Source organism: Macrobrachium nipponense, chromosome 1 (assembly GCF_015104395.2).
Source record: "Macrobrachium nipponense isolate FS-2020 chromosome 1, ASM1510439v2, whole genome shotgun sequence".
In the NCBI taxonomy this organism is placed as follows: Eukaryota; Metazoa; Arthropoda; class Malacostraca; order Decapoda; family Palaemonidae; genus Macrobrachium; species Macrobrachium nipponense.
The window spans coordinates 151,252,768-151,278,769 of NC_087200.1; the positions used below are offsets into that span (position 1 = coordinate 151,252,768).

The window sequence follows — 26,002 nt, forward strand, 5'->3', positions numbered from 1 at the left end:
GTGTGCCGACTGGACGTATTTTACGTCGACTTACAAAAGTTTTTTAAAAAATTTGCGGAAAAATACTTATAGGCCTACCAGCCTAAAACTTTTGAATCACGCGCCTTGGGGGATGCTGGGAGTTTACGGATCAAGGTGTTGTTTTGTTTACAATTGTTACGCAGGCGCGCAAGCGTGAATTTCTTTCTTGCCGCACTAAAAAGTATCTGTGACACATCTCGGAAATTATTTCGTCACTTTGACATAATTTTTGTACCATTGTAAATCAGCCGTTACATGGAGTATTATATATGAAAATGTGCGAATTTTTATGTAGAATACAACAATAAAATACTCATGATTGTAGCTTTTATCAGTTTTGAGATATTTTCATATAAATAACGATAAGTGCAAAATTTTCAACCTTCGGTCAACTTTGACTCTACCGAAATGGTCAAAAAATGCAATTGTAAGCTAAAACTCTTATATTTTAGTAATATTCGATCATTTAACTTAATTTTGCAACTAATTGGAAGTCTCTAGCACAATATTTTGATTTATGCTGAATTTATGAAAAAACTTTTTCCTTACATCCGCGCGGTAACTCTTCCGAAAAAAATCATACATGCGATTGTGGTAATGTTTGCACCATTTTAAAATTAGCCATTATATAAAGTTATATATATATGGAAATGTGCGCAATTTCATGCACAATACAACTAAAAACAACCCATGGTTGTAGCTTTTATTAGTTTTGAGATATTTTCATATAAATACGATAATTGCCAAAATTTCACACTTCAGTCAACTTTGACTCTACCGAAATGGTCGAAAAACGCAATTGTAAGCTAAAACGCTTATATTCTAGTAATATTCAAGCATTTACCTTCATTTTGCAACAAATTGGAAGTCTCTAGCACAATATTCGATTTTATGGTGAATTTATGAAAAAAAATACAATTTTCTTTACGTCCGCGCGGTAACTCTTCCGAAAAAATCATACGTGCGATTGTGGTAATGTTTGCACCATTTTAAATTAGCCGTTACATAAAGTTTATATATGCATAAAGTTTTATATATGAAAAAAATGTGCGCAATTTCATGTAGAATACAACAAAAAATAATTGAAGGTTGTAGCTTTTCTCATTTTTGAAATATTTGCATATAAATCACGATAAATAGAAAAAAAACCACGTTCGGTCAACTTTGACTCTACCGAAATGGTCGTTTTTAAGAAAGAAACGCAATTGTAAGCAAAAACTCTTACAGTCTAGTAATATTCAGTCATTTATATTCATCTTGAAACAAATTCGAAGTCTCTAGCAAAATATTTAGATTTATGGTGAATTTAACAAAAAATCGTTTCCTTCCTCCGCGCGCGGATTCTCCGCCACAAATCTCCGAAATTCGTACGTCGTATTCTCGTAATATTTGCTCCGTTTCATATTAGGCATTTCATAGAGTTTTATATATGAAAATGTGCGCAATTTCATGTAGAATAAAACGAAAAATATTTGAAGGTTGTAGCTTTTCTATTTCCGAAATAATTGCATATAAAAAATATATATATAAAAAAATTCGACATTCGGTCAACTTTAACTCGTCAGATATGGTCGAAAACTGCAATTGTAAGCTAATACTCTTACAGTATAGTAATATTCAATCATTTGTCGTCATTTTGAAAGAAATTGGAAGTCTCTAGGACAATATTTAGATTTATGGTGAATTTTTGAAAAAAATATTTGTTTACGTCCACGGCGTTACGAATTCATGCATTATTTTGTGATAATATTTTCTCTGTGTTGCTTTTATCGTTTTACAATGTGTTATATACCAAAATGGTCACAATTTAGTGTACATTACAACGAAAAAAAAAGGGATTTTGACGTAAGGAAAAATCTATTTCTGGGCGATTGGCTCGTGTCGCCAGCGAAATATCCTTTAATCTATTATTTCTAGGGTAAATGTACTAACACATACCAGAGAATAAATAAAATAAAGAAAAAGGTCAGTGTAACTGACTCGCTCACCCTCCAGGAGGGTGTCGGTATGAACACTAGGCGAGTGAGACCACTACAGGAGCCAAATGCCAATAGAAATCTCCCACTACAAAAACCCTCCAAGAGGGGAGCCGTCCCACAGAGTGAGCAGCTCGTACTACTACTACTCCATCCCATGCTGCCGACTGCTGCGCCTCTGGTGGCCATCCTGAAGTTAGCAGACAATCTTGAGCGAAGGGATGGGTAGGGTGGGATTTCGCTGGCGACGAGCCAATCGCCCAGAAATAGATTTTTCCTTACGTCAAAAAATCCCTTTTCTGGGCTCAGCTCGTGTCGCTGCGCGAAATCGTACCAGAGAAACAGCACAAGATTGTAAATAAAGTAAACAAAGTAATAAAATAAATTAATTCAAAATAGGTCTCAAATAAAAGATAAAATATATATGAAGGGAATATAATTGCTAAAAAGATACATATACACAGTGAAATAAAATTAAAATTATGCTTAAATTACCCTTAAAACTAATCATGTTTGATAACATAAGGTAATTTACATATATACAGGTACAAGGATTACATGTCTTCAATGAAATCTGTGTAACAGCATGTATCAAAAGAATAATAGCAATTAATATAAACAGGTAAACAAAATAACCAACAATAAAAATATATAAGGAATGTATATGACTTAATATACAAAACCCGTAACCATTGTAATATGATGTATCCCCTAGCATAAAAATAAGGGGTTAACATCTATGAGATCAATGTTTGTAATCATCTGTGAGTGTCCCTAGCCAGACAATAAGGGGCACTACACTATCATAAAAGCAGCTAAGACACAAGGTGAATGCCAATGAACAAGGTAGGAATAGACGAACTGTTGGGTGAGGCAGGTAGAAAGGAGGACTGAATCTTCTACTACAATTTAGCTAGAGTCAGGGGAAACTATGTTACCCGCTGCTACTGCTGGGAATTTCAGAGCTTCCAAGGACTTAAGGTAGTGACGTTGAACACTGTCGGCGATTTCCATCCGGTATACTTTTTCAAATCATCGAAGTTCATAGTTGGAAGTAATTAATTGAGGTGGCTACTGCCCTGACATCATGTGCTTTCGGGGAAAGAGTCAGGATTGGCTTGTTTAATAAAGTACAGGATTTGTTGCCTGATGCCTTTAATGGATAAAGTTCCACCTTTTTCCCTCTTAAAGAGGGGCCCCGATGAGGATGAGGAGGTCCTGGATAGAAAGGCTCGTAAGGTTGAAACTGGACAAAGGGATACATCTTGTGGAAGAGGTAGTACCTTCCAAGGTTCCCACCTCATCAAAGGATCTTCATTCTTTGCCAAAAAGCTACGTTCCGGAGAAAGTAGGACTTCCCCTGTGGGAAGGAATTGAATATGATCCGGATCTCTGGATAAAGCCGACAGTTCTGAAATTCTTGCTCCTGAAGCTAGGCTTAATAAAAAGGGTAGGGTTTTTTTCTTAGGAGCATCATAAACGAGCATGTGTCATTATCGGTTTCGGAAGCCAGTTTTAGAACATCGTTTAAGAACCATGAAACTGACGTAGGTCTCACAGAAGGCCTAAGTCTAGCACATGCCTTAGGAATAGACGAGAAGTAGGTATCCGTCAAGTCTATGTTAAATCCAAAATTGAAATATCTTTTTCAAGGCTGACTTGTTTGTCGTAATCGTGCTAGCTGCTAAACCTTTTTCAAATAAGGATCTGAAAAAGGATATAGCTGAATTAACTGTCATGATTCTGATATCTGACTCTCTCAGAAGGTTGCTACTTTTTGACAGCAGCATCATACTGCCTCAAAGTTGAATCCCTTTTATCGGGATTCCAAGAAGAGAATATTCTGAGGGTCAAAATATCGCATCTCTTTTTGCCGCAAACTTCATGAAATCATAAAGTTAGGGTTTTGAGAATCCCTGAGGAAGCGAACACAGTCTTCGTTTGTACAGACTGGGAGAGCTTGGGACTGGGATCCGAAGAGGACGAAGGCCCAGACTCCAAAATTAGAGGATACCAATTGCTCTTCGGCCAGTCTGGGGCTACTAGAGCCCACTTGACCCTTGAATGTCCTGAGTTTGTTCAATACTTTCATAAGGAGATTCACTGGAGGGAAGACGTAAATCTTCTCCCAGTTGTTCCAGTCCAGAGCCAGGGCGTCCGTGGCATAGGCCAGAGGGTCCAGGTTGGGGGCTACATAACACGGTAGTTTGTGGTTCGCCTGGGATGCGAAGAGATCCACCTGTAGCCCTGGGACTCTTTGAAGGATCCATTGGAACGAACTGTTGTCTAGTGACCATTCCGACTCTAGGGGTACTGATCGGGATAGGGCGTCTGCTATGACGTTTCTCACTCCAGCTATGTGAGTGTGGAGGAAAGATGCCAACTGAACTTGTCTGCCAGGGAGAAAGATGGCTATCATGACGTGATTTAGATGACGTGACTTGGAGCCTCCTCTGTTTATACAATGTACTACCACTGCGCTGTCCAGGACTAGCTTTATGTGGGAGTACTTTGGGGTGGGCGTAACCTTTTTTAGAGTCAAGAACACTGCCATTGCCTCCAGTACGTTTATATGGAACTGACGGAACTGAGGTGACCAAATCCCTTGACCTTTTTGACCTGGGAATACCCTCCCAGCCGCTTAAGACGCGTCTGTGTGGATGGTGATCCCTGGTGGAGGGAACTGAAGGGGTACTGACACTGATAAATTCTTGACTTTCGCCCACGGCCGAAGCCCGATTCTTTAGAATCAGAGGCACTGAGGATAGCTTGTCCCTGACCTGACATTTGCTCGCGAGCGCCAGATCCTGGTTAGGTCTTTCAGTTTGGCTTTCATTAAGACGTTCGTTACTGATGCAAACTGGAGAGAGCCGAGGATCCTTTCCTGAGCTCTCCTTGATGCTAGTTTGTGACTTAGAAATTGCTTGACTGACTTCGCTATTTCCTTCCTTTTGGTAGATGGAATCGACAGAGTGTGGGAGGATAGATTCCATTGAATGCCTAGCCACTGAAAGTCTGACTCTGGAGTGAGTCTTGACTTGGACCTGTTTATCTTGAATCCTAGATATTCTAGGAACTGGATCACTTTCAGTGTAGCCTTGTTGCATTCCTCGACTGTTGGGGCCCAGATCAACCAATCGTCGAGATACGCCACTACCATAATCCCCTGCGATCTGAGTTGTTGCACTACCACTTCCGCTAGCTTCGTGAACACTCTGGGTGCCACGTTGAGTCCGAATGGAACTACCTTGAAGGAGAATGTCTGGTCTCCTATCTTGAATCCCAGATACGGACGGAAGTGTCTGCAATAGGGATATGATAGTAGGCGTCTGTAAGATCGATAGAGGTGGTGACGGCCCACCGGGAAGTAAGGTCCGCACCTGTGAGATCGTGAGCATCTTGAACTTGTCGCAGCGGATGGCTAAGTTTAAGCGGGACAAGTCTAAGATTACCCTTCTTTTTTGTGAGCCTTTCTTTGGCACTGAACAAGCGACCTTGAAATTTTAATCTCTTGACTCTCGCTATAGCTCCTTTCTGAAGGAGGTCCTCTGCGTACTCTGTCAATTCTTTGGAAGGAAGTTGACGGAAAGGTCTGGCTGGAGGTGGGTTCGTCAACCAGCTCCAACCCAGCCCTTTTGACACTATGCTCTGAGCCCACTGGCTGAAGCTCCACCACCCGGTGGCGAAAGTGAAACAGCCTCCCTCCTACCTGAAGTTCTTCATTGGTTCTGGTAACCGCCTCGGCCTCCTCTGAAGTGCTTTCCTATTAAAGGGGCCTCCCGATCCTCTCCCACGAAAGGACCGCTTACCTCTGCCTCCCTTTACCCGAGCGGTCAATACTTCTGAGAAGCTTGACTCTCGAAGGCTTGATTGTAAGCTGGAGAGATGGCGTAGGAGGTAGAGGTTGAGGCTGAGGGGATATCACATAAATTGGCTGTGATTGACCCTTAGAAGTGGAAGGTTGGGCTGTCTGCACTAACGGCACTGCTGGAACTTGTTGAGGAAAGCGTGTTGCTTCTTCTGGTAAGGGTTGGAAACCGGTCTGGGTTTCCTCTGTCCCTTACCTTTAGGGTGTCAGGTCTTGCCTCCCCTCCTAGCCGTAAGGCCCCAACGGTCCTTAAGGCTCTGGTTCAACCTCGTAGCCTCTGCCTGGACTTCCTTAACCATAGCCTCTGGGAAGAGATCTGCGCCCCAGATGTTAGAGGAGAGTAACCTATTCGGCTCATGTCGAATGGTTGCCTCTTGTAGGACATGCTTCCTACAATTCGTTCTAGCAGTGGCAAACTCGAACATATCTGACTGTACCGTTTGAGTCAGGGCTTTGGTCATAAGCTTAAAAATTGGTTCTGATCCATAGGCCATGGTTGCTACCTCAGACATAGCCATAGAGTTGATTGATCTGGCTAGTCGTGATTTTGCGTCAAATTCAGCCTGAATAAGACTATCTGGGAGCCTGGGTAGCTTTTCACCAAACTGCTCCATAGCACAGTCCGGTTTGAGTTTGCCAGCTGAGAATGTATTCGGCAAGTCTTCCCACAATTCTCCAACTGAAGGGAGTAACGGAGATGTGGGATCTGCTTCTTTCAACTGAGGCATGGTTCCCCCTTCTGGGCCGCTGAGATGGTTGACCTCGCTATCTTGGTTAGGAACGGGAGCGGGGTTACTTCATCCATTGTGAAAATGGTAAAGGGACTTTTTAAATGGTGTATCTGGTATTAGAACAATCCATGTCCTCTAAACACCTGAGCCATTCTCTCTGAGCCTGGTCTCGTGAATAGAGGACTGTCTCCTTTGGTACCCTATCGTCCCGAACCATAGCGAAGGCGTGAGCCTTGCGTAGCCTATGAAAGGAGGCTGGAGGCCTTCCGGTAGAACTCGAAGTCCTCTATTCTTCGAGTCCCAAACTCCGGTATAGAGATGAGACCGTCCTGGAAGGGGGCGTATGGACGCTACTCTCCATGGGTTTGTTCATAGAGAAAGCCGGACAGTGAGTCATACGGAGGAAGCTGAGTTCCACTTGTGTTGGAAAGTGAGGGAGAGGCTAGAGGGCTTCTCTTAGCCCGGCTATAATGGTATCTTGGGAAGTGATCCTATCCGACAGACGAGAGATCATTTGTTCCATACTACTCTTTAGGGACCCAACCAGGTCGCCCACCTGTTGCAACAGGCCAGCATTGGAGTCCAAAGCCGGAGCTGCTGCGGAGGTGGAGGGGAGGCTCTGAATCGGAACCAATGGTAGCGGAACTGCTGACTCTGCCGGAGTGCGAGATCTCTCCCTGGAGGATTTACTTTTTGAGGACTTAGAGCCGGAGCTAGAAGCTTTAGACCTGTCTGGGCCGGATTGCCAGCCGGAGACTTACGTTGAGGAAGAAGACGAGGACGTCTTCTTAGACGACGATGACGTCTTAGTCAAGGTCATCACTTTAGCCTTGACATTAGGTCTTAACCGAAGCCTCAGGAGGAGTATATAATTCGTCACCCCGTAAAGCCATTGGAAGGATGGAGAGGTTGCAGGGGTGAGAAGAAACAGTCACGCCCAAGGGCGACCCTTGGGTGTCCACCTTACCTACCTCGACCAACAGGTCGTCTATACCTACCATCGGTTCAACATTAATATCCAGGGTTGCGACGTCCGTGGAGATATCCTGGTCTTGTTCAGTTAAGGAGGCAGCCAGCTGTTGTTGGATTAAGGCGATAGTCGGGTCCGCCTCTACTGGGTCGACGTACCCTGTCGCCTTGCCTCCGGGGAAGATTAATAATGCTAACCGCCTTCTCCAGGATGTAGGGCTGACCCTTGGCGGCGTTCTTGCCGAAACCGCCGACCCAGGCCCGCAGGGTAGCCAGTGCGGTATCCCTTACTGCCGGAGCCTGTAAGAGAGGGCGTAGTTTAGATTTAAGAATCACTTAAAACTAAAACTTAGAGTATAACTTAAACTAGATGCCTTAAGTTAAAGTAAATGAATGAAACTTAAGCACTAAAATAGAAGCGGAGCAGCTACTGGAGATGGAATACTTACCCCTTCCAAAAGCTGGCTCACCAGATCGTAACATATGGATACACGTCTCATGGTACAGACCTGGATGTCCTTCCGTGCGGAGTCGCGCATGGAGCATGGGACCGGCAAACTTCGTGTCCACATGGGTCCTGAAGTGTAGCGGAACATCCCGGATGCTCACAGTTGGTGGCCTGTAAGTGGAAGACACATGAGTATCTTAAAAAGCATCACTTACAGACTAAAGGACAAAAGAACTCCGTTGCATGCCGGAGCCTCGGAAAAAATGGGTTTGGGCATAACCCCTCCCTGCATTGCCTGAATAGGCTATAATCCCGGAGAGATCCGGTAAGATATGTAAGGGAGGGGGGGATGGTTTAAGGTACTTAAGATAAACTTACAGATAACTTAAACCTAAACACAAACGAACCGGACTAGGTCCAGTGTGAAGCGGGAGTGTAGTAACTCAGCAATACGGTAAGGTTAGCAGTGACCTACTGTATGTTCCGGTCCACTCTGCTGGGTGGACTAACCCTTCCGCTGGATACCAGGACTCCGATCAGGGAGGAGCTCTAGTAAGGAGGGAAAAGGGCGAGAAGACATTACATGCTCGAGCTAGCCCGGAGCGACAAGGTAGCAACAGAGGGGGGGAAGGCAGGGCCCCCCACAACGTACCACCCGGCCGGACCGAGAAGCCGGAGAGGTCGAGACCAGTCTGGGTCTGTCCTGACTCCCTAGCCCCTCCGCCTGAGGGGAGAGAGGGAGGCAGGCTCGGGGTGGGATGTGGTCGGAGCGAGCATGGCAGACCGACCCCACCCCCGCCCGACTCTATGGGAGAGCGGGGGGGGGGAGGGGGGGTGGGGGGAAGGGTGACTGGGCAGGCGTCTGGCTGTCCCGTGATCACGAAGTGACCCAGAGGCGGTAAAACTGAGATACGATAACCAAACCTAGGCCAACCAACTGATCAGAGAGAAGCTATCGGGAAGCAACTTGAACTGAAAGCGGTAGCATATAGGCCCACAGGGCTGAAACCAACTGATCAGAGAGTGCTATAGGGAGCAACCGAACTGATCAGCGGTAGTATAGGCTCTATGAGCCAGGACCTAGGCTAAGCCAGACGCCTAAAATCTAACCTAACAATAACAAAATACATAGAATAAATAAAATAAAAATGAAAGAAAGAAAGCAATATAGCAGGAGAAAAATCCAGGAGTGTACGGACTAACCCGAAGGCAAGTCTACCACTCAAAGCTAGTCAGAGGCCGATACTAAGAACCTGGACTAGGGTTCTGGATAGAAAAAGCCTACATAAGGTGAAATACATGCATGCATGACAACCTGAGTAGACCTTAACCTAAGTAAAGCGGATAATAAAATAGAGCGTACATAAATAAGGGATGTTCTAGGTATGGGAGACCAAGAACGAACCCATCACGCGGCAGAACCATGCTGCCATGCTTCCGACCCCGAGAACGTATTTATACCTAAAAAACGGCAATACTGTCTCAGGGCCGGAAAAAAACCAACTAAACCGTAAATACTGAGTACTTAACTTAGCTGCTGCGATAGCTGCACGCTCCATTATAGAAAATCCGAAGAAAGGGCACAAAAAACACAGAGAGAAAAATAACAGTGTGACTCGTGTGCGCTAACTGAAAAGGATGGCCACCAGAGGCGCAGCAGTCGGCAGCATGGGATGGAGTAGTAGTAGTATAGCTGCTCACTCTGTGGGACGGCTCCCCTCTTGGAGGGTTTTTGTAGTGGGAGATTTCTATTGGCATTTGGCTCGTGGTAGTGGTCTCACTCGCCTAGTGTTCATACCGACACCCTCCTGGAGGGTGAGCGAGTCAGTTACACTGACCTTTTTCTTTATTTTATTTATTCTCTGGTATGTGTTTAGTACATTTACCCTAGAAATAATAGATTAAAGGATATTTCGCGCAAGCGACACGAGCTGAGCCCAGAAAGTAACTTGTTACTTTAACCGTTTTGCGCACAGCGCGATTTGAATATATCATATATCGCATTATTTATATATGATAATAATTTTTTTCATTTCTGATGGTTTGCCATACTAACTTCAGGCAATGACAAAAAAAGGAGCCATAAATGAACTCTTAATCTTGAAAACTAAGCGCACTGTGATTTTTTGAAAAATATATTTTTTTCTGCTTCCGCGCTCACTCCGAAAAACCTCCGGCATACGGGAGACAATTTTTTATTTACCGCTCCGGCGTAAGAGGGTTAACGACGCTTTTAAAAAACGTATGCTATGATAAAAATCCTTTATAGTTTAGCACAGTATATAATAAAAATAAGTTTTTGGTTACATTACAAGAAAAATTTTGAGGTTATGATGATTTTTGACACTTTTTGTCATATTTTTAAAATTTTTTAGTGATGCCTCATATGCGGAACTAGTTTCCGAGCGAATGAATACACTAGCTTGGGATGCGCAGTTTAAAACAGTCCAAAAGCGCAAATAATGAAAAAATCATTGCTTGTTTCCAGTACATAATTAAAAAAACTAAGTTTCTGGTTAGATTACAACGCAAATTCCAAGGTTACGACATTTTTTTATGCTTTTTAACGATACCTCATACGCAGAACTAGTTTCTGAGCGGAGGCGCATAATTATTTACATATTAAACTGTATGGTAAATTGACCGAACAACGACCTCGAACGGTCGAGGACGCTAAGCGTAACAATACCAAACAACGCCACCTCAATTGCGTGCTTGCCTGCATTCCACTAGGTTGTGTGCTGATACGTTGCTGAATTCCATTGCTTTTTTCATGCATTTACTATGGCTCCTAAACGGCAGAGTACTTCCTCCGATGATAGTTCATCCAAGAAGAGGAAGGTCATCACCATGGAGGTAAAATACGTCGTCGTCAAGCGTTCGGAGAAGGGAGAAACTAACACCGAGATAGGTCGTGCTTTAGGGTTGAGCAGGACGACCGTGGTAACCATAGTGAAGGACAAGGAACGTATTCTGAAGCACGTTAAGGATGCTGCACCGATGAAGTCAACGGTGATTAACGAGAAGCAACGTAGCCAGAGCATTGTTGAAATGGAGAAATTGCTCATGATATGGCTGGAGGACCAGAACCAGCGATGTGTTCCGGTGAGCTTAAGTGTGATCCAGGAGAAGGCTAGAGCGCTGCATGAGGCAGTAGTGAAAAAGTTTGGAGAAGGCAGTGCTGGTGGTGAATTTTCCGCGAGTAGAGGTTGGTTTAACCGTTTTAAGGCTCGTGCAAATTTGCATAATGTGAAGCTGCAAGGTGAAGCTGCTAGTGCTGATAGCGAAGCAGCAGAAAATTTTCCAGGTGGTTTAGCTGAGATAATTAAGGATGGTGGTTACACGGCTGACCAAGTCTTTAATGTGGATGAGCCTGGATTATTTTGGAAAAGAATGCCAAATCGAATGTACCTTTCCAAGGAGGAGAAGTCAGCACCTGGCCATAAAGCTGGTAAGGAGTGACTGACTTTGCTGTTTGGGGCCAATGCAAGTGGTGATTTGAAACTTAAGCCCTTGCTGGTGTATTTGGCCGAGAATCCCAGGGCTTTCAAGGGTATTTTCAAGAGTCAACTCCCTGTGATTTGGAAATCAAACAAGAAGGCTTGGGTTACCTTGATGGTCTTCGAAGATTGGTTCAATGACCATTTCGTGCCAGCAGTGGAACGGTATTTGACTTCGAAGGGTCTGCCTTTTAAGGCCCTTTTAGTCCTGGACAATGCCCCTTCAAATTTGAGCGACATGCACCCTAATGTGAAGGTGGTGTACCTCCCACTCAATACCACATCGCTGATACAGCCAATGGACCAGGGAGTAATTGCTAATTTCAAGGCTTACTACCTTAGAAGGACCATACGTTTTGCTTTGAGGACCATAGAAGCTAACAAGGAGTTGACACTGAAGCAATTCTGGAAGGGCTACAACATTGCTGATGCAGTGAAGAACATTGCAAGTGCTTGGGACGAGGTGAAGACGACCACTTTAAATGGGGCCTGGAAGAAACTGTGTCCACAGTTTGTGCACAGTTTTGAAGGCTTTGACCAGGCAGAAGACGTCGAGACTGTGACGAGGAAGATCGTAGGGCTAAGCAAGAGGCTGAAACTAGATCTTGAAACCTGATGATGTAACAGAGCTGCTGGCTTCCCATGGAGAGGAATGTCAGCAGAGGACCTCCTTGAGCTGGAGCAACAAATGATTGAGGAGGAGGAGGCGGCACCAGAGCCAAAACCCAGGTCATTAACTGTGAAAGGCTTGTCAGAGGGTTTTACTCATGGTGGAGAGCCTTGACTTCTTTAGAGGCAGAAGACCCTAACGTTGCCAGGTTTGACAAAATAAAACGAGGAATTATGGATTTGGTAACTTTCTACAAGGAGACCCTGAAGGAGAAGCAGACGAAGAGAAGTGTGCAGTCCAGGCTTGACATTTTCTTTCACAAGTCTCCAGTACCACCACCTCCCACTCCTAGTCCTGGTAAGGAATTCTGAACTGTTTTACTAATTTATGTGTTTACATAGTGTATATAAAATGTGTTAATTTTTTAATGTAACATATACTAAATGTTAGAGTAAATTGTAACTTCATTAATTTTCATCATTTGTAATTTTATTGCAGAAGTGGTGACAGTTCCAGATCCCCCTGTACTACCTGTGACAGTTCCAGATCCCCCTGTACCTGGACCCTCTGTAGCAGCCCGTCCACCTGTATCAGGTAAGCAATTTCATTTTTCTCATTTTCATGTTGGAAATTGTTTACTACATTATGGCATACATACACTACTACATAGTGGTACAATGTGTTTTATGTTGCATAACCTTATTTTTTTTTTTTTCCATTCCAGACACCTTTGATAGTGACAGCGACCCAGATGACCCTGAGCCTTTCCATGGTTTTGATGGCTCGCCCTACTCATCAGGTAAGGAATCCTTAACAAATGTGTATAAAATGTTTTATAAATTGCTAATAGAAATTTTATTAAAAGTGCACATACATATGCTACAGTTACATCCACCTTATATTTAGGTACCCCATCATTCTTTCCAGATCTAGATGTTCCCTCACCAGAGCCCAAATCAGTTGATACGAGTAGTATCACCTCTCCAACTCCTTCAGGTAAAAGAATTCTTCATTTTTTATATTGTGTTACTACATATGTCAAACAGTAATAACATGTGCAGTAGTCACAGTAGTACATACATACTCTATCATTTATATTTCTGGGCTCAGCTCGTGTCGGCCTATGAAAGTATCCTTAATATCATTCTTTCTAGGTAAAATTAGCTAAAAATTCACCAGAGAAAAACAAAATTAAGAAAATGTCAGTAAAACTGACTCGCTCACTCTTAAAAAGCAAGTGTCGGTATGATATAGGGGGCGAGTGTGGAACACTACCACGAGACAAACACCAATTAGAACTTCCCTATCAGAATCCCCCCAGAGAGAGCTGATACCAACGGGCGATGCAGCCTCTACTACTACTACTAGAGGACCACCACGGACAGCAGCGCCCCTAGCGGACATCCTTAATTTTTAGCGCTAGCGACAAGTCGCCATTTTCTTGTGCTCGTGCTTTTTTGGATTTTATCCGTACAATCTACGATGGAACGCTCTGCAATTGCCACGGCTAAGTTAAGTAACTCATAAGTAATATTTTACCACAGTTTTATCTTCCGGGTACCAGTATTTTCCTCTTAATAGGTCATATACGGTTCCCCGGTTGTCTCGTGGCGGCCATGCCGCCTCGTAAGAATTCCCGGTCCTCCATACTGGGACTTCTTATACTTATGGGCTTACTTTATCACGTTCATTGTTTTACATCGAGTTTTAGCTAGTTCAGCCCTTCTACCATTTCTCTTAGCTTGGTATTTAGGGCTATTATTATTCCGGCCCAGCATCCCGGCTCTTGCTCTACATCGGCTATCGCTGGCTCCGAGTAGGCTTCTGTTTCTTGGAACAGTCTGCCTCCTCCTGGGCTTCTTTCTCTTTTACTAAAAGTGTCTCTTCCATCTTTCGATGTATATATTTTATTTAGGGTGTTAGGCTAGCCTAGGTGCTTGTTCCGTGTATTGGTACAGCTTGGTTCACGTGGCCCTACCACGGTTGTGTTGCTCGCGGCCTAGGCCACTTGCGGTCACGTGTTCCATAGCACCTTACCCTGCCCCTTCCCTCCCTTTCTGATATAGGGAGGAGCTGGGGGACCCCTTGGTTGTCATGACAACCTCAGTCGCCTTCTCTCATCCTTTCGGAGGTGACCAGGGGTTCCTCCCAGCGGGGGGTATAGGGCGACCACTCATGAGGTACCGGGTCTCCATGCGGGTAGTTGGTGAGGCGGGGAGGAGTAGGCCATCCCTCCCTCCTTTCTCGCTCCCGCCGTGTTTCGCCGAGACCTTCCTCCCCCCCTCCCCAGTTGCTCAGCCACCTCCCTTACTATACGAAAGGAGCCTTCCGTCGCAGCCGGGGCACCTTTGGTTATAGGTTACTGGCTCCGCTAGCGGGCGGGGTGGGCACTACGAGTGGTCGGTTGCTTGCCTACTATATCCTTATATCTCTCCCCCGCTGACCGGAAGGGAGCTTACTCCTTACCTACGCCACTTCTTTCTAGTAGACGGGCGGAGAGAGGTTGTTTTATTATTATTATTTTAAGGATATACCCTAATTGAACAATATTTTACAATGAATTGTGTATTATTATTATTATTTTATCAACCATCCCCGCCATTTTCCGTCGTGGTTTCCATTACCACCACTCCTGGTTGGTTGTCTTTTGTGCCTCCGCCATCAGCGGAGCCATAGCCTAGATACCAACCTAGTTACCACACGTATTTTGGCGGGGCTCTGGTTTATTCTAACTTTATCGCTCCGGCACCAACGGAGCTTATGTTAGACTGTAAGTGTTTACCTGGTACTCATGTACTTTTCCACTTACAGGCTACCAACTGCCAGGTCCCAGCGTGTAACGCGACGCTGTTCGACCCCTGTGGACATGATGAGTGTAGGTCTCACCCCGCCCCCTGTGCCACGTCGTTCAACGAGACGATCGTCTGGCACCCTGAAGCCTGTGCCATCTGCTACGACCTGGTCGGTCAGCTGGGAGATGGGGTAAGTCCATTATAGGCTTACTTATTATTTTACTAACAACTTCTAGTCGTAAGTTTGTTAACCCCGTTCCACCATTGGCAGCTAATCTCACCTTTCTTTCAGGCTACCGGTGTGAGGGAAGTCGCCCTCGCCACCTGAAAGCGTGGGTGGGCGGCTTCGGGAAGAACGCCGCCAAGGGCCAGCCCTACATTTTGGACAGGAAGCTGGCCGTCCAGATCTTCCCCGCTGGGCAAGTCGACGGGTTACGTTGACCCCTTGTCTGCTGCCCCGCTGATAGCCTCCATCCAGCAAGACCTCCAGCAATCATTTGGGGTCGTAGCCTCCCAGGAGTCGGTCCCGGACGTCGCTGCCCTGGACCTTAACCTTGAGCCTATGGCGGTAGGTGGGGGGAGGATTTGTTGGTTGAGGTAGGTATGTCGGGCGCCCAAGGTCTTTCCTTGGGCGCTCCTGGATCTTCTCCTGTCCCCTCTTCTTCCGCTTCATTCCAAGGCTTTGCGGGATCTGAGATCCCTATTCGCTCTCCCGCTCTCTCTGTACCTCCTAAGGAGAAGGGAAAGAGAGAACCGAAGACTCTAGCTAAGTCGACTTCTAGAAGTCGTCTTCGTCTTCTTCGGCTAGGAAGTCGTCGACTTCCTATGCCGATGCGGTGAAGGCAAAGCCGAGCTCTTCTCAATCAAAGAGCTCCAGAAGCAAGGCTTCGAAGGAGAAGGCTCGCTCCCGCCGAGTCACTGCCTTCTCCCGCCTCCACTGCTTCCACTCCGGCTACCCGCCGGTAGGGGTAGCAAGCACCAGCACCTTTGATCCCTCTACTTTCTCAGCAGGGGTGATGGAACAGGTGGCGTGCTATAGGCTCTCAAATCTCCGCACTGGGGACACGGTTCGAGCAGATGTTTGCGCAGTTATCAAACAGTCTGTCTCAATCTGGACAATCAATCCAGGATCTCTCTAACAGAATGAGAGAAAATGAGGACCGAGTAGCTGGGCTAGCTCAGGCTCCTCCCCCAGTCTCCCCAGCATCTAGCACGGGGATTCTTTCAACTCCCGCCATTATGACTCCTTGCCAGCTTTCTCTATGGAGAACCCATGGAGAGTAGCTGCCTACGCTCCATTTATTCAAAGATGGAATGATCTCTATCTTGGAGTGTGGAACTCGAAGGATTGAGGACTTCGAGTTCTACCCTCCGGGTCTGACGCAGCCTTTCATCGGATATGCTAGGCTGACGCCAACGGCTCTGACGAGAGAAGACAAAATCTCTAAGGAGTCGGTCCTTTATAGTAGAGATCACGCCCAGCGGGAATGGGTTCACTGCCTTGAGGACTGGGAGTGTACGAACACCAAACTCCAGGCCTACAAGAGTCCCTTCACTATTTTCGCGACGGAAGAGGAGGTTTCTCTTCCGTTCGCCACGAAATTAGTGGAGAAGTCCCTTCAGGCAGTCCTCAAGGATGAGCCCATCCCACAGTTGAGGGAGGCGGAGTCTACTTCTCCGCTCTTCCCGGCCTTCGGAGAATTGTGGGAGAACTTGCCAGCTACGTTCACGCTGGGTAAGCTCAAACCGGACTGCGCATGGACCAGTTCGGTGAGAAACTACCTAGGCTGCCGGATTCCCTAATCCAGGCAGAGTTCGATGCGCGAACTAGGTTTGGCAGGTCCCTCAATTCCCTCATAATCACAGAAATGGCTGCCCTTTCTTACGCTACGGAACCGCTGTTCAAGATTCTGGCGAAATCTCAGTTTCAGACGGTTCTAACGGACGCTTTTGACTTCTTCCAGGCTAGGAGGAACTGCCGGAAGCATGTCTTACAAGAGTTGCACCATCAGGCATGAGCCTAATAGACTCTTGGCCGCAAGCATGTGGGGAGCGGATCTCTTCCCAGAGTCCGTGGTGAACGAGGTACACCACGAAGCTGCTCTAGACTCAACCAGAGCTTAGAGCTAGGTGGGGTATTTCCTCAAAGAGGAAACAGGAATCCGTTCCCACTGCTGGCAAGAAACCAAAGAAGGCTGGTAAGAGGTTCCAGCCATATAAAAAACTCCAGCAACAGCAGCAATTTGTGCAGGCGGTCCCAGTTACCCAACAGGGACAACCTTCCACCTCTAAGCAGAACCAACCTATCCTCCTGTTGCCCCCGCAATCTCAACCATCCACTTCCTACGCTATCTCGCCGGCCTTCAACCCTGCATATGAGGCTCAAGGCTACACTCAACCGAGAGGTAGGGCGAGAGGTTACTTTCGTCAGCGTGGCGCAGGAAGGGGTACGAGGAGTAGACAGTTCAGAGGAGGGCGTGGTGGCCAACCCGCCCATCAACAATGAGGCTCCCCAGGTAGGAGGGAGGCTGTTCCTCTTCCGCCACAGGTGGGGGTTCAGCAATTGGGCACAGAGCATAGTGTCCAAAGGATTAGGCTGGAGTTGGATCAAAGATCCTCCTCCAATCAATCATTTCATCAGATACCGTCAAAGGAATTGACAGATTACGCGGAGAACTCCTTCAGAAAGGAGCTATTGCGAGAAGTTCAAACCATCTAAAATTTCAAGGTCGCTTATTCAGCGTGCCAAAGAAAGGCTCAACAAAAAGAAGGGTAATCTTAGACTTGTCAAAGCTAAAACTCTTTCATTCGCTGCGACAAGTTCAAGATGCTTACCCTCTCGCAAGTAAGGACCTTACTTCCGCGTGGAGCCGTCACATGCTCCATCGATCTTACAGACGCATACTATCATATCCCTATAGCCAGGCACTTCCGCCCATTCCTAGGATTCAGGCTAGGAAATCAAACATTCTCATTCAAAGTGATGCCCTTCGGTCTGAATGTAGCCCCCAGGGTATTCACAAAGATAGCAGAAGTGGTTGTACAACAATTGAGAGCTCAGGGAATCATGGTAGCAGCATACCTCGACGATTGGTTGATCTGGGCACCAAGTCGAGGAATGTCTCAAAGCTACCAAAAAGGTAGTTCACTTTCTGGAACATCTGGGGGTGGGGTTCCAGAATAAACAAAACGAAATCCAGACTTACTCCGGAATCTCGTTTTCAGTGGCTAGGAATCCAATGGGATTTGTCTTCCCACAATCTGTCAATTCCAGTGGTCAAACGGAAGGAAATAGCAAAATCTGTCAGGCAATTTCTCAAATGCAAACAAACGTCAAGAAGAAACCAGGAGAGAATCCTAGGGTCTCTTCAGTTTGCTTCGGTAACAGATATCCTTCTGAAAGCAAGGCTGAAAGATATAAATATAATTTGGCGGTCAAAAGCAAACTCCAAATATCGAGACAAGTTGTCAGTAATTCCACAGATCCTCCGCAACCAACTACGGCCTTGGTCAAAAGTAAAGAACTTAGCCAAGAAAGTACCCTTCAATATCCCCTCCCAGTGTTAACCATTCACACGGATGCATCCCTGTCCGGGTGGGGGGATACTCTCAGTTCAAACAGGTTCAGGGGACTTGGTCAGTTCAATTTCGCCAGCTCCACATAACGTGTTGGAAGCAATGGCAGTATTTCTTACTCTGAAGAGACTGCTTCCCCCGAAGAAGTCTCATCTAAGGCTAGTTTTGGACAGTGCAGTGGTAGTTCATTGCATCAACAGAGGAGGGTCCAAATCCAAGCATGTGAACCATGTCATGATAGCCATCTTTGCATTAGCAAACAAACACAAATGGCATCTGTCTGCCACTCACCTGGCAGGAGTAAGGAATGTGATAGCAGACGCCCTGTCCCGGTCAGTTCCTCTGGAATCAGAGTGGTCTCTGGACGTCGGGTCATTCCAGTGGGTAAGCCGGAGAGTCCAGGTCTCCAAGTGGATCTCTTCGCCTCACAAGCGAACCACAAGCTCCCTTGCTATGTGGCCCCCAACCTGGACCCTCTGGCTTATGCCACGGAGCGCCCTGTCGTTGGATTGGAATCAGTGGAGGAGAATTTATGTTTTTCCTCCAGTGAATCTTCTCTTGAAAGTCCTAAACAAACTAAGGTCTTTCAAAGGGATAGTAGCTCTGATTGCACCGGACTGGCCCAAGAGCAACTGGTATCCTCTTCTTTGGAATTGGGTCTCCGACCTCAACGGATCCCCAATCCCAAACTATCACAATCAGTACAAATGAGGACTGTGTTCGCTTCCTCAGGAACTCTCCAGACCCTAACTTTATGGACTTCATGAAGTTTGCGGCTAATAAAGATGCTGACATTGATCCACAGAATATTCTCTTCCTAGAATCAGATAAGAGAGAGTCAACCATTAGACAATATGACTCAGCTGTTAAAAAATTAGCATCTTTCTTGAGAGAATCGAACACTACAACCATGACAGTTAATTTGGCTATATCCTTTTTCAGATCCTTATTTGAAAAAGGTTTAGCAGCTAGCACGATTACCACTCATAAATCGGCTTGAAGAAAATCTTTCAAGTAGGTTTTCAGATAGATTTGACTGAATCTTATTTCACATCTATCCCTAAAGCCTGTGCTAGACTTAGACCTTCTCAGAGGCCTACTTCAGTTTCACGGTTCTTAAATGATGTCCTCAAACTAGCTTCAGAGACTGACAACTCATCTTGTACATTCATAATGCTCCTGAGGAAGACATTATTCCTATTAAGCTTAGCCTCAGGAGCTAGAATTTCAGAACTGTCGGCTCTATCCAGGGATGCGGGTCAGTGGAATTTCTCCATTCAGGCGAAGTTCTACTTGCTCCGGATCGTAGCTTTTTAGCCAAAAATGAAGATCCTCTTGCAAGGTGGGCTCCTGGAAGGTTATCCCACTTCCACAGGATCCTTCTCTCTGCCCAGTATCAACTCTTAGAGCCTTTCTATCTCGTACTTCTTCTAGATCCTCAGGTGCTCTCTTCATGAGAGAAAAAGGTGGTACTTTATCAGTTAAAGGCATTAGACAGCAAATCCTTTACTTCATTAAACAAGCCAACCCTGAGTCATTCCCAAAAGCACATGATATCAGGGGAGTAGCCACCTCAATTAATTATTTTCAACATATGAACTTTGAGGATCTTAGAAAGTATACTGGATGGAAATCCCCGACAGTCTTTAAACGGCATTATTTAAAGTCCTTGGAATCTTTAAAGTTTTCAGCAGTAGCAGCGGGAAACATAGTTTCCCCTGATACTGTATAGTAGTTGTAGTATAGATCCAGGTCTCCTTTCTACCTACATCAGCCAACATGCCTCACCCTATCGTCAGGCTACTCAAACATCATAGCCTTAGCCGTTGAATCATATAGTGGATTGTCCCTTATTTTTTTTTGCTAGGGACATCCACACTTGTACTGATAATGTACTTCAGTGTACCTACCCTTATTTTTATGCTAGGGTAGGACACAATATGTTTGTATATATTCACCATTTTGTATTTATGATGAACTTCAGTCACAATGTGTTTGTATATATTTTGGAATATTTGTATTGATGATGGATTTCAGTGTACCTACCCTTATTTTTATGCTAGGGTAGGACACATGAGTTTGTATATTTTGTAATTTTGTTAAGTAAATCCCCTTTTTTCCTTATATTACATGCATCTCTGTAATTTACTGTAATTACCATTTAAGTACTTTAAGATTACTAACGTTCTATTATTTTAAATATAAGTTAGTTTAAGTACTTGATTTGTATGCTGTAATTGATTTACTTATATTATATCCATCATTTTACACTGTTTTTCATTGTTCCTTTTTTCCCATCTTGTCTGTTTCTCTGGTACTCTTTCATAGGCCGACACGAGCTGAGCCCAGAAAAGGGATTTTGACGAAGGAAAAATCTATTTCTGGGTGATTGGCTCGTGTCGCCCTATGAAACCCCCCCTTTTATGGTTTGTTTTCCCCCCCTTGCAGGACAAGATGTATTTAACTGTTTTAATTAAGGATGTCCGCTAGGGGCGCTGCTGTCCGTGGCGTCCTCTAGTAGTAGTAGTAGAGGCTGCATCGCCCGTTGGTATCAGCTCTCTCTTGGGGGGATTCTGATAGGAAGTTCTAATTGGTGTTTGTCTCGTGGTAGTGTTCCACACTCGCCCCTATATCATACCGACACTTGCTTTTTAAGAGTGAGCGAGTCAGTTTTACTGACATTTTCTTAATTTTGTTTTTTTTCTCTGGTAATTTTAGGCTAATTTTTCTACCTAGAAAGAATGATATTAAGGATACTTTCATAGGGCGACACGAGCCAATCACCCAGAAATAGATTTTCCTTCGTCAAAATCCCTTTTTTATCATTCCAGACTCCCAAGCACCTGCCCACCATCTCACTCCATAGCCCAGCCACCCACTCTCATCTACCATATGCCCATCCCAGTAAGCAAGCCAACCACTAGAATTTGGTAGGGACATTTTTTTTTTTTATTAATGTTTTATTATTTACATATGTAATAACCATGTTATGTATGTAACATACATACTAATCATATGTACATTATCATTCCAGACTGACATGCGCCTTGTGACTTACATAAACCAGACCTCTACATAGCCTACATCTTCATTTGCTGAAGGTAAGGAATTCTCAGTTGTTTTTAATGTGTGCATACAGTAAATTGTTAATTATGGAACAATACATTTTGTACACTTAAGTGGTTACATACTGTCCTTTAATATTAATTCTTCATTCCAGACTGCCCATCATCCTAGCCTGTTATCTGTGATAAAGCACACTGAAGTTAGGTTTGGAATGCATCCTTATCATGAATGCTCTACACCTCCATCTCCATCTCCCACAACCTAGGTAACAGCTTTGAGACTCACTAAAAGTTGGTAAGTTATGTAAGGAATTTCTAAATTAAGTTTTATACTACATGTTATATCTGATATTAAACCACTGTATGGTGCATATTACTGTATGTAACTTACTATGCATAGAGGACTTACTGACATAATTATTTTTTGTACATTCCAGAATCCCAGAAACCCCACTGAATGATGTAGGCTATGAGGCCACATAAGACTTTGTCCAGGGTTACATAGCACGACAACTTTAAACTAAAAGTAAGGAATTAATTAACATACATTAACTCTTTTAGTACTCTTGATATATCTACAGTAATTAACATATTGTATTCAGGACTTTCTGTAGTATATTTTGTGCTAATTGTGTTACTTTTTCCTTCCAGAACCAACATTTTTCACACAACTCCAGGTTGTACTACACATTGCAAGTGTCATCAAGGGATAACTACAAGTAGAAGCACCATTTTTGGATGGAAAAAACCCTTCTGGAAAGTATACGTATCAAATGTAACATGTAGTAGTGTACCAAAGGATGAAAAGTAAGCTTTTTATATATAGTATGTACATACGTACATAACTTTTTATATTAGGAATTTCCAACCAAGTTTGATTACATGTTATAAACCACTGTACGTATGGTTATACTGTATGTAACTTACTAACATACATGACTTAACTTAGATAATTTTTTGGTACATTCCAGAATCCCAGAACCCCCTGAATGATGTAGGCTATGGGGCCACATAAAACTTTGTCCAGGGTTACATAGCACGACAACTTTAAACTAAAAGTAACTAATTAATTCACATACATTAACTCTTTTACTCTCGATATAACTCAAAGTAAGGAATTATAAACTAAAAGTAAGGAATTAATTAACATACATTAACTCTTTTACTCTTGATATCTATAATTTACATATTGCATTCAGGACTTTGTGTAGTATTTTGTACTAATTGTGTTATACTTTTACCTTCCAGAACTACCAGACTGGGATTTTAGTGTACTCCAGGATGTACTACCAAAGGATTACTTCAAGAATTTGCATAGTGTACCAAAGGATACTTCAAGAATTTGCATAGTGTATAGTGTATAATCTAACCTAAGGATTACTTCAAGAATTTGCATAGTGTATTAGTGTATATAAACTCAACTAAGGACTTGGTACTTCAAGAATGTGCATTTATAGTATCACAAGAGCATATTAATAAAGATTATACCTTCAAGAACCATCCTTTGGCATTGAAATAACCACACTACACATCATGCAATACTTGCATGTCACACAGGTAAGGTCTTTACAACTTTTTATTAGTTTAAGGCATATTTCCAAGTGTCGTTCCGGCTTACGACGATTTTCGGGTTACGACGCGTCTCAAGAACGGAACCCCTGTCATAACCCGGGGACTGCCTGTAATTCCTAAATCTACAAACCAACAGACTGTAACTTTTAACAAAATTCCTGGGATAAAGGAAATAAGTACAATTGCCCTCAAGAAAAATTCACCACCTGAATATGATAAAATCATCATCTTCCAGAGTACCAATTTCTTTCTGGAAGGCTGGAGATACTAGTGGAGGAGTATACTGTAATCTTTCAAGGTATATAAGGTACTTAAGTTATATTTATATTTGTTCACTTATTTTTTTTGAAAGTGCTATCTACCATGGTCATGAATGACCTACCTGCATACCCTATGCCATCTCTCAACCATAATCATACATAAAGGCATCAGTTAGTACTGTAAATGAGTTTAGCATATATAGTACTAGATCAATGATTAAATGGTACATAAAAGTTATGGAAAGCAATCATGAATTAAAAAAAAAAGAATCGTGTTTGGAAACAAAGATTAGAGAGCATTTTTCCCAACATACCTCTCGCTCTAAAACTGCTGCATACTGCTGCAAGGTTCTAGTATCAGTTGCACTGCTATAAATACGTCGAAGTTCATCTCTATTCAGGAAGACACTGATGTTTATAGTATTCTCCTCTGAAATGGAAGAATGAAATCAGTACAGATGATTATCCCAAGTCAACACTTAGACTATACGTAATACACTATCATATCTCTGAATTTAAAAAATGGTCGATTAATTTTTTACTCCTTTAACAAAGCAAATTTTTCCCATAAGAAATTATGTGAATTTGATTAATTTGTTCCAGACTTCCAAACATACAAAAAAGAAAAAAAAATTTACTCAAATTTAACAAGCCTTTTGTGCTGAAATTATATATTTAAAAAATTTAAAAGTAGAGAAAACAAATGCATATTTGTTCTCACTTTACTGTAACTGGGTAGGATATGTGGCAGGTAGTAAAAATGCAGAGGAGGAGAAATAACTGGAAAGGAAATCTCTCACAAAAATTACAGGCGACTGTCCAGGGTTGTACCGTGCTCCCCCATTTTTACACGGGAATAGCTTCCAAATACCTTGTACCCCTTCAACTGAACTGCTTATAACTGCCTATTTCTGGGTCGACCTGTGTTCTCCGGTGAAAAGGTCCTTCTTGCTACTTTTCTGATATAAATAGTTTCCAAATATACCAGAGAAAGTTTTAGCATTGGTATGCAGAGGTTACTACCCTCGTGCAAGCACCCTAAGGGCGTCGTGTATAAAGAAAGGGCGTGTGAAAGCCACTAATCACAGGTCGTCTTCCATTTAGATTATTCCTTCGTCAATATACACATGCGGGGTGTGCCATAACAGCGGTCTCCACCGCACCGGTCTGGACCATCCCACCACTGCCCGATGCTAGCGCCATCTTTCATCCTTCTTGTTGGACTCAATAAGCGTTGCACACTTTGTTTTGTGATTGTGATTTTTCGCCAAATTTGGACCTTTTTCGAGATGGCTGAGGCTCTACTTTCTCCTGCACCAATGTTAAGTACCCCACTTTCTGTTTTCAATAAAAACAGTTAAAGAAATTTGGTATAAACCCGCGTAATAGCGTGTTTTTGTTAGCACGAGGTATCGGCCATGTGCAGCCATCCAGAGCGTACACAAAGCATGTTGTGTTTTGATCTACCTATTTAGGTACGATTCAAGGTTGCTCTTCATATACCTTTTATTATTGCTAGGATCGAATTTTATAGTTCGCAGTTTTTAATAACTGATCCTTATGTGATTCTAGGTTAGTTAACGAGATACTGTTCGTATTTGGCGATGTAAACAATGCCTAGACGCTATCGAGTCCCGCATTTGTTTTATTTGTATAGTCTTTGTTAAGCGAAGAAAGAGAGTTCCTACTTAGCCAGTACGGTGTTTTTCATACGATCAAGTAAATTTGCCATCGTTTGGCGTTTAAGAAGGAATATATCCCTCTTTTCCGTCCTGGCCTAATAGTTCTCCCTTTCTCACTTGTTTCAATTTTGTTTTAGTGACTATCCTATATTATTGTGTGTGTACTTGTAAATATTAACGTTTTGTCAGAGAGTGGCGTGTTCCGTTCACATGGGAATCAGAATAATATTCTATATTTCTAGAGTTGAAAAGAGGCTGGAATACTCCCCCTCTTTTCAGATACCTTATAAAGTAGCCTACTTGGAGTTTTGAAATAATCTCTAAATTACTATTGCTGAAGAGAGGCTGGAGTACTCCCCCTCTTTTCAGATGCCTTGTAAAAAGTATTTTCATAACCTGTCTAAGGTACATAGGCTACATAGAGTTGAAAGAAATTTCTAATTACCATGTACGAATAAAGGCTGGAATACTCCCCCTCTTTTCAATTGACTTATCAAGTACTTTTACAAGCTTGGCTACTTTATATAGGGTCATTTCTCTTACACTCTAGATATGCTCTCATTATCAATTTTGTTTTATTCAAGGTGGTAGTTTTCATTAATGTTTTCGTTGCTAGAGCCAGTTCTTTGTACCATATTTTGACATAGGTTAGCCTATGCCCCTCTGTTCGTGGCCCCGACCGATAGCAAGTATCATAAGTGACCCACGGGGTATCTACTTTACCAGTTAATGACCATGTTGTCCAGGGAAGCCATTTGGCATTTCTGGGCTCAGCTCGTGTCGGCCTATGAAAGTATCCTTAACATCATTCTTTCTAGGTAAAATTAGCCTAAAATTACCAGAGAAAAACAAAATTAAGAAAATGTCAGTAAAACTGACTCGCTCACTCTTAAAAAAGAAGTGTCGGTATGATATAGGGGCGAGTGTGGAAC

The 26,002-nt window shown here is 43.6% G+C and overlaps 1 protein-coding gene across 1 annotated transcript in view; it reads right to left on the reverse strand.

Annotated features, from left to right (window-relative positions):
• The window catches only part of LOC135219761 (two pore channel protein 1-like), a gene marked incomplete in the record, with an annotated part of 767,111 nt that overhangs the window by 56,961 nt on the left and 684,148 nt on the right, over window positions 1-26,002 (reverse strand). The window contains 1 exon segment of the mRNA XM_064256806.1: window positions 23,703-23,818. Coding sequence (XP_064112876.1) covers window positions 23,703-23,818 — 116 coding nt within the window.